Raw genomic sequence first — 15,783 nt, 5'->3', positions numbered from 1 at the left:
ATTGTCAGGATATACTCTTAGTAAGATGGCACTCACATCAAATGCAAGAGCTGAATTTAAATTTAGCCCCACATGTTGGAAAATGCACTTATTACACTCTCCTGATTAGATAAGATTCAACAATTACAGATAATTTGTTTATCTTAGCCTTGCTAGCTAAAGTCTTTCGGTGGCAGGAACTTTCTCCAGAAACAATATGAACCTTTGCAGAAACTTTTTGCATTGCCTCCTTACTGTGTTTCTCCTGCAGGGACCAGGGTCTAAATAAAATCTTTTTACACCATAAAATGTCACTGCTTGGGGGGTAGTACTTTACTAATGTACAAGAACCTTAGGGGTGAGGGTTGCATCATTCAAGATACCTGGTTGGTCGCTTTTTATTTCAGAAGGTCAATTTCTGCAGTAACTCCTAAAATAGTATTTCAGGTGCTTTAAATACACTTTGTTACTTTTGTTCATAATTTTTTTAGGATCAACAGCAGCACAATTTGAATCTCCATGTGTACTGTTTTTGTAGTGTTGCTCCATGTGTACACAGTGTTACCAATTAATACCCTTAACTGTGGCAGTCCGCCATTTAATCTCTTTCTCTCTGTCCAAATCAGTGGCCCACCGCTCTCGCTGTGAATATGGCCATGATATGGCCACAGTCACTGTGCATCAGGTTTACATGATAGTGTTGTGATTGTGTTCACAGGGAAATCACCAGCGCCTCTTAGATATCTACCATCATAGAATTCATGCTTTTTATGATCATTCCATTTAGGAATTTAATGAATTCATTTTGTGGTGAACATGTGCATTACCACCACCTGGTGGACCGGAGTTGAGCGGCTTGTTGTAGCCAATAGCTGTTCATACAACAACAGACTAATTTGCCTGATCTCCCCTGGTCTTTAGAACATTGAATATTGTAGTTACTTAAAGAAAACAAGTTCCTGGGACCAAAAGTTATGGGTACTTTTTGTGGAAAAGGTCAAAAACAGTTAGCCTGGCTGTGTCCAACCAAGAGTCCCGATCATCATAGTCATGATGTTGATTCAACACGTTATATTAAGAAGGCTAAAGCCTTGTTTCTTGTCTTAATGCTAAGATGAGATGACTGACTGAAAAAAAAGTTTCATGTTTATCCAAAATGTTGAACTATTCATTTACAGCAAAGCAATACTGAGTATTATGTATGAGCCTTAGCCCGATTCAAGAGGTATTGCATATATGTGAAAACAATTTTTCACTTCAACTGGGAGATGAAATATTCTTGAACTGGTTAAAAATATATATATGATGACTATAAGTTTCCATCGCAAAACATTTTTACTCAGCTTAAAAAATAGATATATATATTTTGCCTTTGAACCACATTTTGTGCTCGCCTCCGCTGTACCCCAGTGTTAATCACAAATGTCTCAGCAGTGTCTCTGAGTGTGAGACAGTTTGTACACTACACTTAGTCATGACAAATAAGAGAGGGAATTCATTGGAGAGATGGCCACACTGAAGCTGAGTAAACTGAGCCCAAACCAAAGCCAGAACTGCTGCCACTAAAGTCTCAGTTGTTGTCAAGCATGTGTGAATGCAAATGTCCGAGTGAGACGCTCTGTAGTTTCTTGTGCTCTGTTCGCAGATAAAAATCACATTAGGATTATCCTGCTTTGTCACAAACAGAAATTCTGTGGGGAACTAAAGGTATTTAGCTTTTTGGGAAAAAATGTAATTAAAACAATCTTAAGAATATACTGGAGGAGGACATGCATTCAAACTCTAATCAGGTTCATGTTACTTGTAGAAATAGAACATTTCAAAATCCATGTTCATATTTTTGGCCACATTACCAATATTTTTCTGTGGATGAGAATGTCAGTCCGTCCATCACTTCAGTCCAGACTCAGATATCTCAAAAAGTATTGATTAGAATAACATCAAATGCAGGTGTAGCCCCGGGTTAATTCCTGTTACTGGTCTCCAATGATTTTTGAGACCCCCTGACTTTTAATGCAAGTCAAACAGCAGGTTTACATTTTAGTTTTTAGGGAAATGTCTCGACAACTAGCGGGTCTGGTCTGCTTATGTTTGACTATTGAAAAGATTATTAATGAGTTGGGAATTACTATTAATAGTCATAAATTATTAATGTATCAACAGTCATAGGCATTAATTATTATCAAAAAGCAGGAGCTTTGCTCTTATCACCTTGGTGACATCACAGCTACATCACAGAAGACGCCTCAGGGTTCCTGTATGTCTCATCCAGTGGGACGGAAGAGTTTGAATTCAAGTCTGGGATGCTATCGCAAGGTTCACACAGAACAAAGTAAATTCTCAGAGGAACTCAGAGGATAAGGCACAGGTAATACACAAGGAAATGCTTAGAAAATACAAAAATGCCTGGAAAGCTAGTCTATTGGTAAAACAAAGGCAATCTGGCAAACAGGATGCAAAACACAGAAGATATAAAGACAAAGATGTCTGATAGGATAATTGAAAACCAGTGAACAGAAACAAATGGCGAGAAACTGAACAAACACTGGAAGTAGAAATAACTGAAATGCATGAAGACTAAATTAAAACAGGACATAAAGTTATGTATGGTCCACAGTGTCTTTGCAAGTCATCACAGAACCAAACTTTACGCAGGTGAGATTGTCGGGATTTGGAGCTGTTTTACTGTTTGAACCGTTGCAGAATTTAAAAAGAAACCTTGAGTCAGGCGGCTGAGATCCCAACAAAACATTCATATGCAGGTTATGTTCTTCCATAAACCGTATATAGTCTATACATAGACCCCCTGTCTTCAGGTTAAGTGCAGCTATACCACAGTCCAGGGTTCAGGAAAAAGGAAAACTGCATCATGTCGGAGGTGGACAGCACTAGTTGGCTGAAAATATATTATTGTTACCCCCCAGTATGTGTGTGTGTGTGTGTGTGTGTGTGTGTAGAGGAGTGTTGGGGATGGTGGTACTCCTGGCCTCTGTGCGATTATGTCCTCGATGTGCAAATCAGCGATGCACCTGACAGTGAAATGAAATGATAGTCCTTCGGTATCTCAGGAACCCACTCAGCTCTCCACCACCTGCCACAGCTCTTTCTCTCTCTCTCTCTCACACACACACACACACACACACACACACACATTCACTGCTCACACTAACACATTATTGACCTATGGTAACATTAATTAATAATATCTTTACATCTATAAATATCACTTATCGTTTTCAGTATAACAACTAGTCTCTCAGAGCTGAAACATGATGGTCACACAACTGTTCCTGGTCTCTCTCTCCCCCTGCCCCTTATCTCCCCCTCTCCTCTCCCCTCTTTTCTACCCACCTCCCCTCTCCTCCCTATTTTTCTCCACTCACCCCAACCGGTCTCAGCAGATGGCCGCCCACATTGAGTTTGGTTCTGCTGGAGGTTTCTTCCAGTTAAAGTCAAAGTGCTGCTCATTGTGGGAACTGTTGGGTTTCTCTAAAATGTTAAGGTCTCGACCTTCTATGTAAAGTGCCTTGAGATAATGTGTATTATGATTTTGCACTATACAAATAAAATTGAAATGAATTGAATAATGCACATAAATACTGAATGTTCTCAAACATAATTTGCTTATACACACATTTGTCATTCTAGTCTTGTGAGGACCTCCACTGACTGCAAACAATACCAGTTGATAACAGTATTTATAATGCAGTGCAGTCATCTTGGATTCTGAAGTTGATGAGGTTTTCTGGACCTTTCGTGTCAGAAATCCGATGCATACGTCAAGTTTTCAGGAACTTGGGGATTTTGACTTCCCATTTCAAATAGACTGCACCATAAATGCCCGACCAAATCCATGGGCAGGTCCAAGATGTTGCAAACTCAGATAAGAAGGTTATGTTTTCACTGCTACCTTTAATTCGTTTGTTTTGTTTGTAAGTAATATTCCAGAAAAAACTGATATGGGGACTGATATTGATAAGTATGTGCAATTTAGTGGAGCTGGATGACTTTAAGCACTCTACTAAGTGCCACTCTGTTGTTGTAATTTTTTTTAATTTTTTTTAATTTGCTTGTTTTTTTTACAGGCAAGAGCAGAACAGACGCTATCCAATTTTGAGGTGGATCATATGATAAAGTTTAAAACATTGTACTTGCTGTCACTGCTAGGGGGCACTGTGACTATTTTAGTATATTGGCATGAGAACATGTTCTGGCCATGACCCCCATCACACATATGAGGTCGAAGAGATTCAATTCCAAACACATCCATCTCATCCTCCATGTGATGGCAGCCAGTCCTTTGCCTGTTTCTGCCTAATCCGCCCACATTCTGACACCCGGCACCAAATGGGAAGACGGACAGTTGAGGAGTATCATGGATGCATTTTCATGAGCTGCAGGTCTTACTCGGACTGATGGGACACCTGAGATGTGATAATCAGCCTCAGGGAAGGGTTATATCATATCCACTTATGTCTTCCTGCTGTCTTTTTCAAAAACCTTTGTCTCTTTCAGTTTTGACTCTTTTCATCTGATCCTCTTACTCTCCAAACTTTTTTTCTTGCATGTATCTCTGTTCTTTCAAGGTCCTCACAGTGTCCCTCCCTCACGTCCTCCCGGACCTCCTTCGTCTCCTTCTCTTTTGCTTCAGTCATCTCCTGCCTCTTCTCCTCTGGCAGAGAGGCAGGAGTCCGACCTGGGAGGGAATCCATCACATGTGGCTCTCTCGCTCTTTTTTCTGTAGTTTTTCCTCACTCGTGTTGAGGGTTAAGGGCAGAGGATGTTGCACCTTTTTAAACCCTTTGAGACAAAATGTGACTTGTGAATATGGGCTATACAATTAAAATTTGATTGATGGATTTGACCTCCTCTGGAGAAAATACGGAGGATCGGCACAGTTCAATGCAGAACTAAAGCAGCTGTAGTAACACCCAGGCCACTCTGGATGCGTGAGCACTGAGCCACTGAATCCCTGTAGTGTGTGTTGTGGAACATGTTATCAGGTTGGAGCAGCCACACTGCCCACATGCTCATCTAGAGAGTCAGAGTCTCAAATATTTTTTTCACATGCCACATACAGTTCACAGCACGATAGACAAACAAAATGGTCTTTCACCAGAGTTTCAATGTCTATCCGTCGAATAAGTTCACTTCCTGTAACTGTTTCAAAGTAAAAGCAATCTAGTGTTTCTGTTTAGTGAACATTTGTTTTAACAAGATTTTTACTGTTAAAACTGGAAGATGCACGGCTACATATCATAGTTCCCTGGTATTTAATTGAGTAAATAGTCCTACTGTTATTGGAGGAGATACAGTTAGTCATACCAGAAACCTGGTGTGACGAGTCTGCTGTCATGTGCTGCACATGCACCTAGAGTTGATCAGGGAACAGCTGAATAAGAAAGGTGAGAAAGTCAGGGTAACTGCAGGGCAGGAGGGATGTAAGATCTGAAATGACAGCAAAGTTAGTAATAAGGAAAAGGCAGTAAGAGAATGAATGAATGCCATGGACTGTGACTGAGTGTCATCAAACACGTCACCTTAGATTGACATTGGTGCTGATTCTATTTGCTTTTCATTCAACTTGGCTTCAACAGTTACTTTCATGTAAATGTTGCTTTTCCATTTCGTATTACACAGACTATGTAAAAATTCTTGTTCAAATTTAATTGCTGTGGCGACATTTACAATGACGGGATGTCTTAAAACAGACAGAAGGGTCAGGCCCATCAAGGCAGCTCAGCTGTGGTTAACAATGCATACAGTGTGCAGCACACAATGTATTTTTATCTGAAACGAATACACTCAGCCTCTCTTGTTTTTTGCCTATTTAACCACATGCACACATGCATGCAAACCCACACATACTCAGCCTGCTGTCCTTCCTACTTCTTCCTCAACCTCCTCTCTCTCATCCCCGTGAACTTGTGCTGAAGGTCAGGATTCACAAAGAGAGACAGAACTACAAAGTAAACAGAGTTTTTGATGTTGTGTGTAATCTTCCTCAACATTACTGAGACTGTGCAGTGCACTTCCTGTACCAGATGTTTGTTTCCCTGTACCTCAAAAAAATCACAATTCAGGACGTGCATCCTTCAGAGGCTGCATGTGTAGACTGATTGAATCACAGCGGTGCAACTAGGCTGTCTCATTTCGAAGGCTCCCTCCAATCCCCAATAAACAAAGTCTCCAACAGGTGGGTCCTTGCCAGCCCAATCTATCCCAGGATTCATTGCGCTTCGGTCTCCTTTTGGTTTCACCTTTGCTCAGGCCTAGGAAGGAGGGGTGCAACCCTTGAATTGAGACAGACAGACACACACACACACACACACACAAATTTGAACATCTTTTCTTACCTGAAATGAGGATAAACTACATGTGGTGATTTGCAAATCAATACTGTAATTATTCTTTCTTTAATAGAAGACAATAAAATTGATACTTCCACTTTGGCAAAGAGCACAGATAAAAACACTCACTGTACATTATATGTGACTCCACAAATGGAGGCAGTAACAGATACACAGTCACCTCATAGCAGAAAACACAGAAAAATACACAAGATTTACTGCTGGGTTTTTTCTTCAAATGACAAAAGCCTGATAGAATGTTTGGAGAAAGATATTTAAAATGCCATTTCAGCCTAATTCCCTTTCAGTAAGCAGGCATGATAGAAGCACGCATAACACCAATACAATATAGTGCTCAGACTGACGTACTTGGCTATGTCAGAAAATACCCATACAATATCACATATATGATCACATATGCATTTTTGTCACACACTGAGCAACGTCTCTTAGCTCTATATTCAAGCACAATGGACTTCAAATGAAACACTGACTGGGCTGAAGAGGCTGACTCTCAGCGTTGAGGGTATTTGAGGGACTAAAAACTAAATATTGGGGTAATAGTAGAAATTGTAGCTATGTAACTATGCATTCAAAGGAATACAAGCTCTTGACAGTTGTGTTGTGTGGATATAACTGTGAAGTAAACTATTGATTCACAGCCACGACTCGGCACTTTCAAGAATAAGGTTGTGATATATATATATATATATATCTTGTTGTCGACAAATCCCAAAAAAATAATCACTAGAAGAGCAGTCTACTATGTGTGTGTGTGTGTGTGTGTGATATAACTTTTACTCATGTTGCTTATGGGGATACTAAGCAAGTCCCCATCACGTAAATCATTCAAATTTAACATGTAAACATGTTTTTAGGTCAGGTTAGGGTAAAGGTTAGGCAGGTAGTAACTATGGTTAAGGTTAGGGTAAGTCTCAAGAGGGTCAATGTAATGTCTTTGGAGACACGACTGTGTGTATATGTGTGTGTGCTCGTAGTGACGTTTCGATGGTGAGTCTGACGTGTTTTTGGTCTTGAGATTCGTTTAACCTGGTTCCTGACCACCAAAATATGAAATGCTGTGTCTATTATTGGCTGTTTCTGCTGTCGACCAATCAGAGATAAGCAGGCAGAATTAAATTGGGAACACCATCTCAGAAAAAAAAAACTGGCTTTTAGTCACTATACCTACAGAGGTGAACATTTGATATTTGGGTTTTGATCGTTGTGAAAGATATTTGCGTTTGCTGATCTTATCTTTAGCTACCACAGCTTGACTGAAATTAACAATGATGGAGCAAATGCACAACTTGCTACTGACTAGTCAGGGCAAAGCCAAAATAACTTTTCTAAATAATGAAAAAACAACATGTCAACCTGAATGAATTGAGTTAAATAAAAGGATAATTTTTGTCTATGGATTTGTTGATAATAAGAAACATATAGTACATCGCCTACCTCATCCTTGAACTTCAAGTTTAATATCTAATTGAAGACAATTCAATCCAAAACTAAATAGAGCAAATACCTCAACACTATAGAATCACTGACTGTGAAAATATCAATAAAGCTGTGGTAAGGCAGACCACAGTGCAAGGCTAAAGGAGAAGCATTAAACAGTGGATGTGACTAAACTAATAACAAGCGGCTCATCCGCAGCCACATGGCAGATAAAGCAAAAGCAATGGTATTTAGTTTCCAGACACAGAGAGAGGTATTTGACCATTTGTATAGTAACAGGCACTAGTACTTTAAAATGTCTCTTCATGGCACAGAGTCTGCGTCTTCCCCCAGAGTCCAGTCACTTTCACACACATTCACAAGTTCCACCTGGTGTGTTACTGTACATCTTTCCATGGGTGAATTCATTTCACAACACGACACAGATACAGATATATCGATATCACCGTTAAAGGTGAGTTCTCTTTTCAGCTCAGAGTGTCTAGTTCATGATGATGTTCACAAAAGGGAGCGGTGGAAAGATGGTCTTTTTGTACAAGATGAGCAAAACAGAGTACTGTAGGTCGACTAATCTCACAAAACAACTACACTGAGCCTGGCTGCAGCAATGCACATTTTGACATTGTTGCAGAGGCTGTTTTTTTAACTGCAGTCGAGTTAACACTGAGAAATTCTTATAACGTGGCTCACATGATGTGTTTACTCTGGATGAAGCCCCATCTACTGTTTATGTGTAAATAACACATTTTAATGAATGAGGTGCTCTCTAAGTGCTGCATGAAGTAAGGACGTTGAATGACTCTATGTTGTGGATGGCACTCTCAAAGCTAATTGGCTTGAGCATGCACCAGTCACACTGATGTGACAAACCTTTATATCTTCACCCCAGTTAATGATGAGTCCTGCAAGCACATGTTTGTGTGTGCATGTCCTTGTTTGTGTGAGGCATTTCTGCATATGCTTGCCTGGTTGCCCTCTCCTCTTCTTTGCTGTAATTAGCATGATTGGAGAGCGAGGGATGGATAGAAACACAGGAAGAGATGGTGCTGATGAGACTATTCACCCCACTGTGCAGCCTGCCTGGCGCCTCTTCTCAGCAACAAGCTGGCATCATTTGTCTCCATCGCTACAGCTCTCATCAGTGACGGCTATGTGAGTGTGTGCGGGAGTGTGTGTGTTTGAGAGGCAGCGAGAGCGGGCGCCTGCAGTACGTTCATTTAAGGAGCACTCGTTGAACAAAGTTGATTACACATTCATTAAGGGCCCCAGCTCGTTCACCTGCTCCACTTGACCCCTCCAAGTGATGGGCGGATGCGGGAATATACTGGTGGATGATTCCTGCCCTGCTGGTAACCATGAGCGTACAGCAGTCAAATTAAAACTAAATAACTGATGAGATGATAGATTTTTGGAGTGTAAGCTCATTGTGCGTTACTCCTCTACTTCCTCTCTGGTTCAGACAGCTGATGCTACATAATAATTTTCTTTTGCTCATCATATCAGAAACGTGTTTGTAAACCTTCATAACATCAAGATTTCTTCCGCTTTGAGAAGTGTAGGGAAATCATGTCCTTGGCCATAACAATTGGTTTACTTTTACACCAAAACCATTGTTGGAATGTTGTTGCAAACACACACATACACAGATTCAAGCATGCATGCATGCACATATACACACCCACACAGACACACACAGTGCTGTGAATCCATAAATTACGGCCCTGAATTTCTGCCAATGTGATGAAAACAACACAGATGTGCTTCTGTTCGCTACATCAGGACGTAACCTCTTCTGCGCACTGGGGAGGTTTGCAGCCAGTTTTGCAAGTGGTTGGGATGAGAGTCAGCACCAAGTCTGGGGCCGTGGTTCTTTGCCGGAAAAGGATTGCTCTCTCCAGGTTGGAGGTGAGGTGCTGCCCCAAGTGAAGGAGTTTAAGTATCTCGGAGTCTTGTTCAGGAAGGAGGGGAAGATGGAGCACGATAATGACAGGTGCCGTGAGTAGGAACGAGGGCGTAGTATGAGACCATTGTGGTGAAGAAAGGGCTGAGCTGCAAGACAAAGCTTTTGATTTACAGGTTGATCTGCATTCCAACCCTCGCCTATGCTCACAAGCTAAGGGTCATGACTGAAAGAACGAGGTCGCGAATACAAGCGGCCGAAATCTGTTTTCTCTGTCGGATGGCCGGGCCTAGCTATATAGAGATAGGATGAGGAGTTCAAACATCAGGAGGGAGCTCGGAGTAGAACATCTGCTCCTTCATGTAGAAAGGGGACAGTTCAGGTAGGGCATCTAGTTAAGAGGCCTTTTGGGTACATTCCGTTGGAGGTTTACTGGGCACGTCCAATCAGGAGGAGACCTTGGGGTAGACCCAGAACCCACTGGAGGTTCTATATATCCCATCAGACCTGGGAAAGCCTCAGGATCCACAAGGAGGAGCTGGAAAGCGTAGTTAGGGGGCCGAGTGACAAAATAATAAGATCAAACTAAGCTGACCCAAGAGTTTTGTTTTGATTCCTGCAAAACATTACACAATCTTTCTTTTCATCACATTGGCTGAAATTGACTTTGATAATTTAACTAAAGAATGGCATTTTTGGCTGATTTGCATCTTTCCCACCCCCAATAAAGAGGCACCTTATCTCTTCTTACTGTAATGAATCATGGGTGTGTTTCGGGCGTAAAATCCAATAAACCAAATCATGATGGCAGATTTTCAGGGGAAGTAAGAGTGAACGTGTCTCTGCAGAGGAAACTGATCTACTTATGGTCAATGTCAAAGTGCAGAGTCTCTGTGTGTAACAAACAGAGTGTACACTAGGTGTGCATCTGGCTATGTAGGAGTAATTACTGCCATGACTGAATGCCCCAAGAAGCAGCTGACGAAAGCTCATGATAGAAGTGCACCAACATTTCACCAGACCCCTCCTCATTTAAAGAACACACACCTTTGGGTGCTTGGGTCTATTTGCTAATAAAACAAGCAAAGGCACTTGAGTTGCACTTGGCCCCGTTGCACCAGGTTTAGATTGGCCCCACTGTATCTGACTGAATGGAATGGAATGACTTATTTTATTTGAATGTTCTTTTTATAGGGCCTGCTCTTACTGTATTCCTTAACTTATCGTGTTTCTATTCTCATAGCAAACCCAGGGATATGTCATTATTCAAATTAATGAAGCTTCAGGGCATAACCACTGTCAAACCTTATGTGTATTTGTAAATAAATAATCTTATCTACGACAAAGTTTTGTGGTAAAATGTCCTTCTCCACATCTACCTACTTTTGAATGAAGGGCCCAATGAGCTATCACTAAAGCTGGTGTATGACCATGTGCTAGCTTGCTGCATCAAAGCCAGAGATCTATGATCATGAAGTCCAGTAGTGCAATTTCAGCATCCGAGTCATTTCTGAAGTGATGACTTGGCCAGGACATAAATTTTCCAAAAGTTCTGCGGGATGTATTATTTTTATATTCAAGCCTTGATGAAATAGTAGAATGTTGATGAAGGAGATGACAAGTTCATATTTTATATATGCAGTCTAATGTTTGTTGTGTGCCCTTCATTTTCTCTCTGCACTGAAATTGACCTCACGTGCATTTAGTGTTGATTATGTTTCCATGTCACCCAGACAACGTAATGGTAAGCCTTGTACGTGCTGCATGAAGTGATACAATAAAGTCATGTTGCTTCACCTCTGCTCCTCAGTTTCATGTCAGCTGACTGTGGAATTTACAACAACAGGCTTTGTGTGCTGAGAATAGACTGGGCGTCAGGCAGATGAATGTTGTGGTGTGTGTGTGTGTGTGTGTGTGTGTGTGTAATGATTGGTGTCAACAGGTGATCGTGCTACATATGTGAGTGCATGTGTGGTGCATGCACACTGCAAAGAATATCAACCTTGAAATTTGGCAAGCAAGTCTGATTTGTCTCACATATGAATCCTGATAATAATGTAAGACCACAGAATTAATTTCCAATGCATAAACTCTGACACGTACTTTCTCACATCGTCGTGTGTCCTTGTCTGATACTGCCTCACTGTGTTTGTTATGTACACAGCAAATATGCAAATCTTGTGGATTTAGTTATTAATGTCACCACAGGATATTTGTAGTAAAATGTTCTGCTTTAACTTCCCTTATGAATTTAAAAAATATGCTTGAAACATGTTGCAAGTGACTATCTTGAATATGGTGAAGGAAGTTTGACTGATATGATAGAACATCTGAAGTTTGTTGAAACTAAATAAAACAATTTGCCACAGTATTAAATCAGTTTGACGAAGTATGCTGTGACCCAGGCTTGCATTCAAATCCACTGCCAAGATTTTTTACAGTGGTAATATGTTCCTGCGTGTGTGTGTGTGTGTGTGTGTGTGTGTGTGTGTTTACCACTGAAGGAGGGTAAATACCATTTGTCACATTGAGCTTCCATAGCCCCTGTTTTCTAATTGTCCTTTTCCTGGACCCCAGCAGAGCGAGCTGCTCCTCTGCTCCCCTTGCCCTTTTACAGACATCATGCTCATCAGCAAGGCACATCACTACACATTAGAGAGCTACACTCTAACAGTCAGTCCAGGCTAAAACATCTATGAAGCCCATTAAACCTAAAACTAACATGCGTCTTGCATGGCCGGATTACATTTAGGAGATAACAACAAAATATATAATGCGAGTATAGCTGCTTTCAGACATGAACTGATCACTGAAGAATCTCCTGACATTCTCTGGGGATGTACGTGAGAATGCAAATATCCGAGTGAGGCTCCTGACTTTCTCTAGCAAGCCTCCTAATAAGAATTCCAGATGATGTTCAAGTGACCTCACGTGAGAACACAGCAGGAGATCCTCCAGAGGATTTACTGCGAGCGAGGAGGCGCATAGATAAAAAGGTTTTCCCACGCGACTGATGCAAAACAGGAAATAAAAAACATTCCAAAAATAATCAAAATATCTCAGTGCTAGACACGTAGAAGACACCGACGAAGATTTCAAGAGAGCTTTTGGTGATAAGGGCCTGGGTCAATGTGCTGTAAACAACAACATGTGATCTCCTGCTGCGTTGTTGTGAGTTCATGTCTGAAAAGGGGGTATAGATCTGGTCACCTACAGAACCACAGATGCACACAAATCACAGACACATGACTGTGAGGTGTAAATGTAATCCAGCTGAATCACTGCATGAGCATGTTAGTGCCAGCTGGAAGGACAGAGCAGCTACATAAAGAGAGCAGCAGGTAATTCAACATTTTTTTTTTTTTAAATGGAGTCTTGTATTCAGGACACGGCCAAGAAAAGGTGATGGAGCAGGTTAGACCGACAGGCAGCTGGTGGGACAGTTATTACTGTGAAAGTGAATTGATTCTTAAGGAAACTGAAACATTTCATCTGCTGTGCTTTGCCGATCTGACAGCTACCTGCCAGAGCTGTCTGGGTTTAGAGGTGTCACAAAGGACTGAGTGTGGGACTCATGGCTCACACTGGGCAGTTTATCTTCTAGTGTTTTTACTTCAGGCCCGCTATTGGCCTCTTCAGAATCTGAAGCACCACCACCACTTTCAAAGATGATGCTCCAAGCTCAGAGGAAAGCTGAGCCAGATGCTGCCGGTGTTTCAGGTGATTTTCAGAACTTTCAGCAATGTCTGCAGGTCATTGACGGAGGTCTCCGTCAGCCAGACAGCTGAAGGAGTGCACTGACGTTGAGGAACGTCTGCTCGGGGAGACGAAGTTGACATTCTGATCATCTCTCTCTCTCTCTCACACACACACACACCTACACACACACACACACACACACACACACCTACACACACACACACACAGATACACGTCTTCCCTGCTACAGGTGTAGAGAACTTCCTGTAAACTTCCTGTCTCCTCGCAAAGAACCGCCCCTTTTAAAACGGGAGGCGGCTGTGTTCAGAGCATGATGTTCTGCGGATATAGCTCCTCTCTAAAATAGACTGTGTGAAGTCACACAGCTTGTGTGAGTGAGGATGTGTGAACCTTCTCCCTGCTCCGAGAGAAGGCTGGTGTGACAAGCAGAGGCTGTGACGCTTGAAGGTGCCAGCGTCTGCTTCAGCTCAGCTTTTGAACTGGAATGTACTCAAGTTGTTGAAATGCACATTGTCACATTGTGGCACAGAGCAAACCTCTATCATGCCAGTTGATCATTCACTGCCAGAAGTGGGAGTACTTTACACAAGGGCATCTTGGACCTAACAGAACTTCAATGGACACGCTAGAAATGTAGTCATCAAAAATTCTGCCACAGTCACTTGCAGACAAGCTCACACATTCACGCTGTACATTTGCATGAACACAGGCAGGCAATGTGAACAGTCAAGTCATACTCTCCCTCTGCTCTCTGTGTGTTTGTGGTCTATTCCTGCTGGTTGTTACTGGAGTAGAAACTGGACGTTTCTGACACCGTCTTGGAAACGCTCCGGGATGATGACCCGTTGGACGTCAGGTCCAGGGAGGAGCTATGTGGCCTGGCCCCGACCGCAGCCCCACAGGGTCCTGGACCTGCTATTGCCTTGACCTTGGGCTGCTCCATGTCGTCCCTGACCTGAAGAACAGTAGACACGGTGCTCTCCATCCGACTGGCCTTGTAAACGCTGGTCTGGGTCTGCAGGTAGCGAGTGGACTTGAGTTCCAGCCCTTCGTACGAGCCTTTAGGGACGCAGGGGCAACAGTGGAAGGCTTGTTTGAAACCAGCACGAAACCTGTACATGAAAAGATTAAATTAAAGATTCAATTAATTAATAGTCTTAATTTGTTTTGTTTAAATTCAAATTTACCACTGTATCTAAAACAATACTCTTACCCCTTATAACAGTAAACCATGGTGATTGACTCCCTTTACAGTCATCTGAAGGCAGCAGGTTACTGTACCTGCATCCTCTGTAATCCCATGTACAACACACATCTGATCTACTGGTTAACTTGACTAGATCAAGTTTGTGAAAGTCTTTAGAATTGTTGGAGATGATGACACAGTCAATGCAATGAACATAGTTAGTTTAATGAAAAAACTCATAAAAACTGTAAATGCTAAAACAAACGCACAAAAAAAAAGAGTCAGTGAACTGGCACAATATGTGTCAGATATACAGCAGTATCTGTCTGAAGGTTCTAACATTAGCCAGCAATCGCCCCTTTAAGCAAAGGGCCTTAACAGACCAGGAACGAAAGAGCTAGCAGCATTTCACAGCACAGAGCCCATCGGCTATTGTCTGACGACGAATAAGCCTCTGGGGGCATCGGCCAATATTTTCAGACAATGTAGACAGTAGATATCCAGGTCAAAACTCCATCTTCTGTTTGCTGTCAACTGTTAACACTCCAACTCGTTTCTTTTATTCCACAAGTCAAGTCAAATGCTTCTCTACACAAACACTAACAGTGATACTTTTTGTAGGTGATGACATTTTGTCTCATCTCAAGTAACAGCTATATGAATGCAGATTAAAAGGCAGATAGCCAATGCATTTAGGTCAATGTGTTACACCTCTTTTGTTCTCCACAAGGACTTTGGTCTCTAAGATCATTAGTAGTTACATTTTATTAGGCGACCGCTAGAGGACGTACTATTTATGACAGGAGCAAAGAATTCAGGTGACTAAGTGTAAAGAGCTTGATGGGTCAACAAAATCCCTAAACCTAACAAACTCGTTTTTGTGCCTGAACGTAACCAAACGTTTTATAAACTGAAATGCATGATTAATCATTGTAACCATAGCGATGGAGGTCTGGTTTACCGCTCCCAGTGCACTCCTCATTTCTATCACTGTAACCATGACAATCAAGGTTTGCTACGCCTGTTTTTCTATGGCTGGTATCAGAGGGTACGGGAACAACTACCAGCATGTTTCAGGTTTGGAGGACTAGTGGAAGATTCAGGCGATAATTCTCTGTCGCTTCCTCAAAACAAGTTTCCTCTTTGACGTTGTCACATAGTTTTTATATTGTTCTTTGAAACATTCA

General features: G+C 41.7%; 1 protein-coding gene across 1 annotated transcript in view; it reads right to left on the bottom strand.

The window, feature by feature from the left end:
• Positions 1-6,361: 6,361 nt before the first annotated feature.
• The window catches only part of tacr1a (tachykinin receptor 1a), a 45,600-nt gene continuing 36,178 nt past the window's right edge, over positions 6,362-15,783 (bottom strand). The window contains exon 5 of the mRNA XM_035165775.2: positions 6,362-14,522. Coding sequence (XP_035021666.1) covers positions 14,177-14,522 — 346 coding nt within the window. The 3' untranslated portion in view covers positions 6,362-14,176. The remainder of the gene's footprint in view (positions 14,523-15,783) is intronic.

The sequence above is a fragment of the Hippoglossus stenolepis genome, chromosome 9 (genome assembly GCF_022539355.2).
Source record: "Hippoglossus stenolepis isolate QCI-W04-F060 chromosome 9, HSTE1.2, whole genome shotgun sequence".
Classification (NCBI taxonomy): domain Eukaryota; kingdom Metazoa; phylum Chordata; class Actinopteri; order Pleuronectiformes; family Pleuronectidae; genus Hippoglossus; species Hippoglossus stenolepis.
The sequence above is the reverse complement of the archived record's forward strand: the minus strand, read 5'-3'. Positions and strand labels throughout refer to the sequence as shown.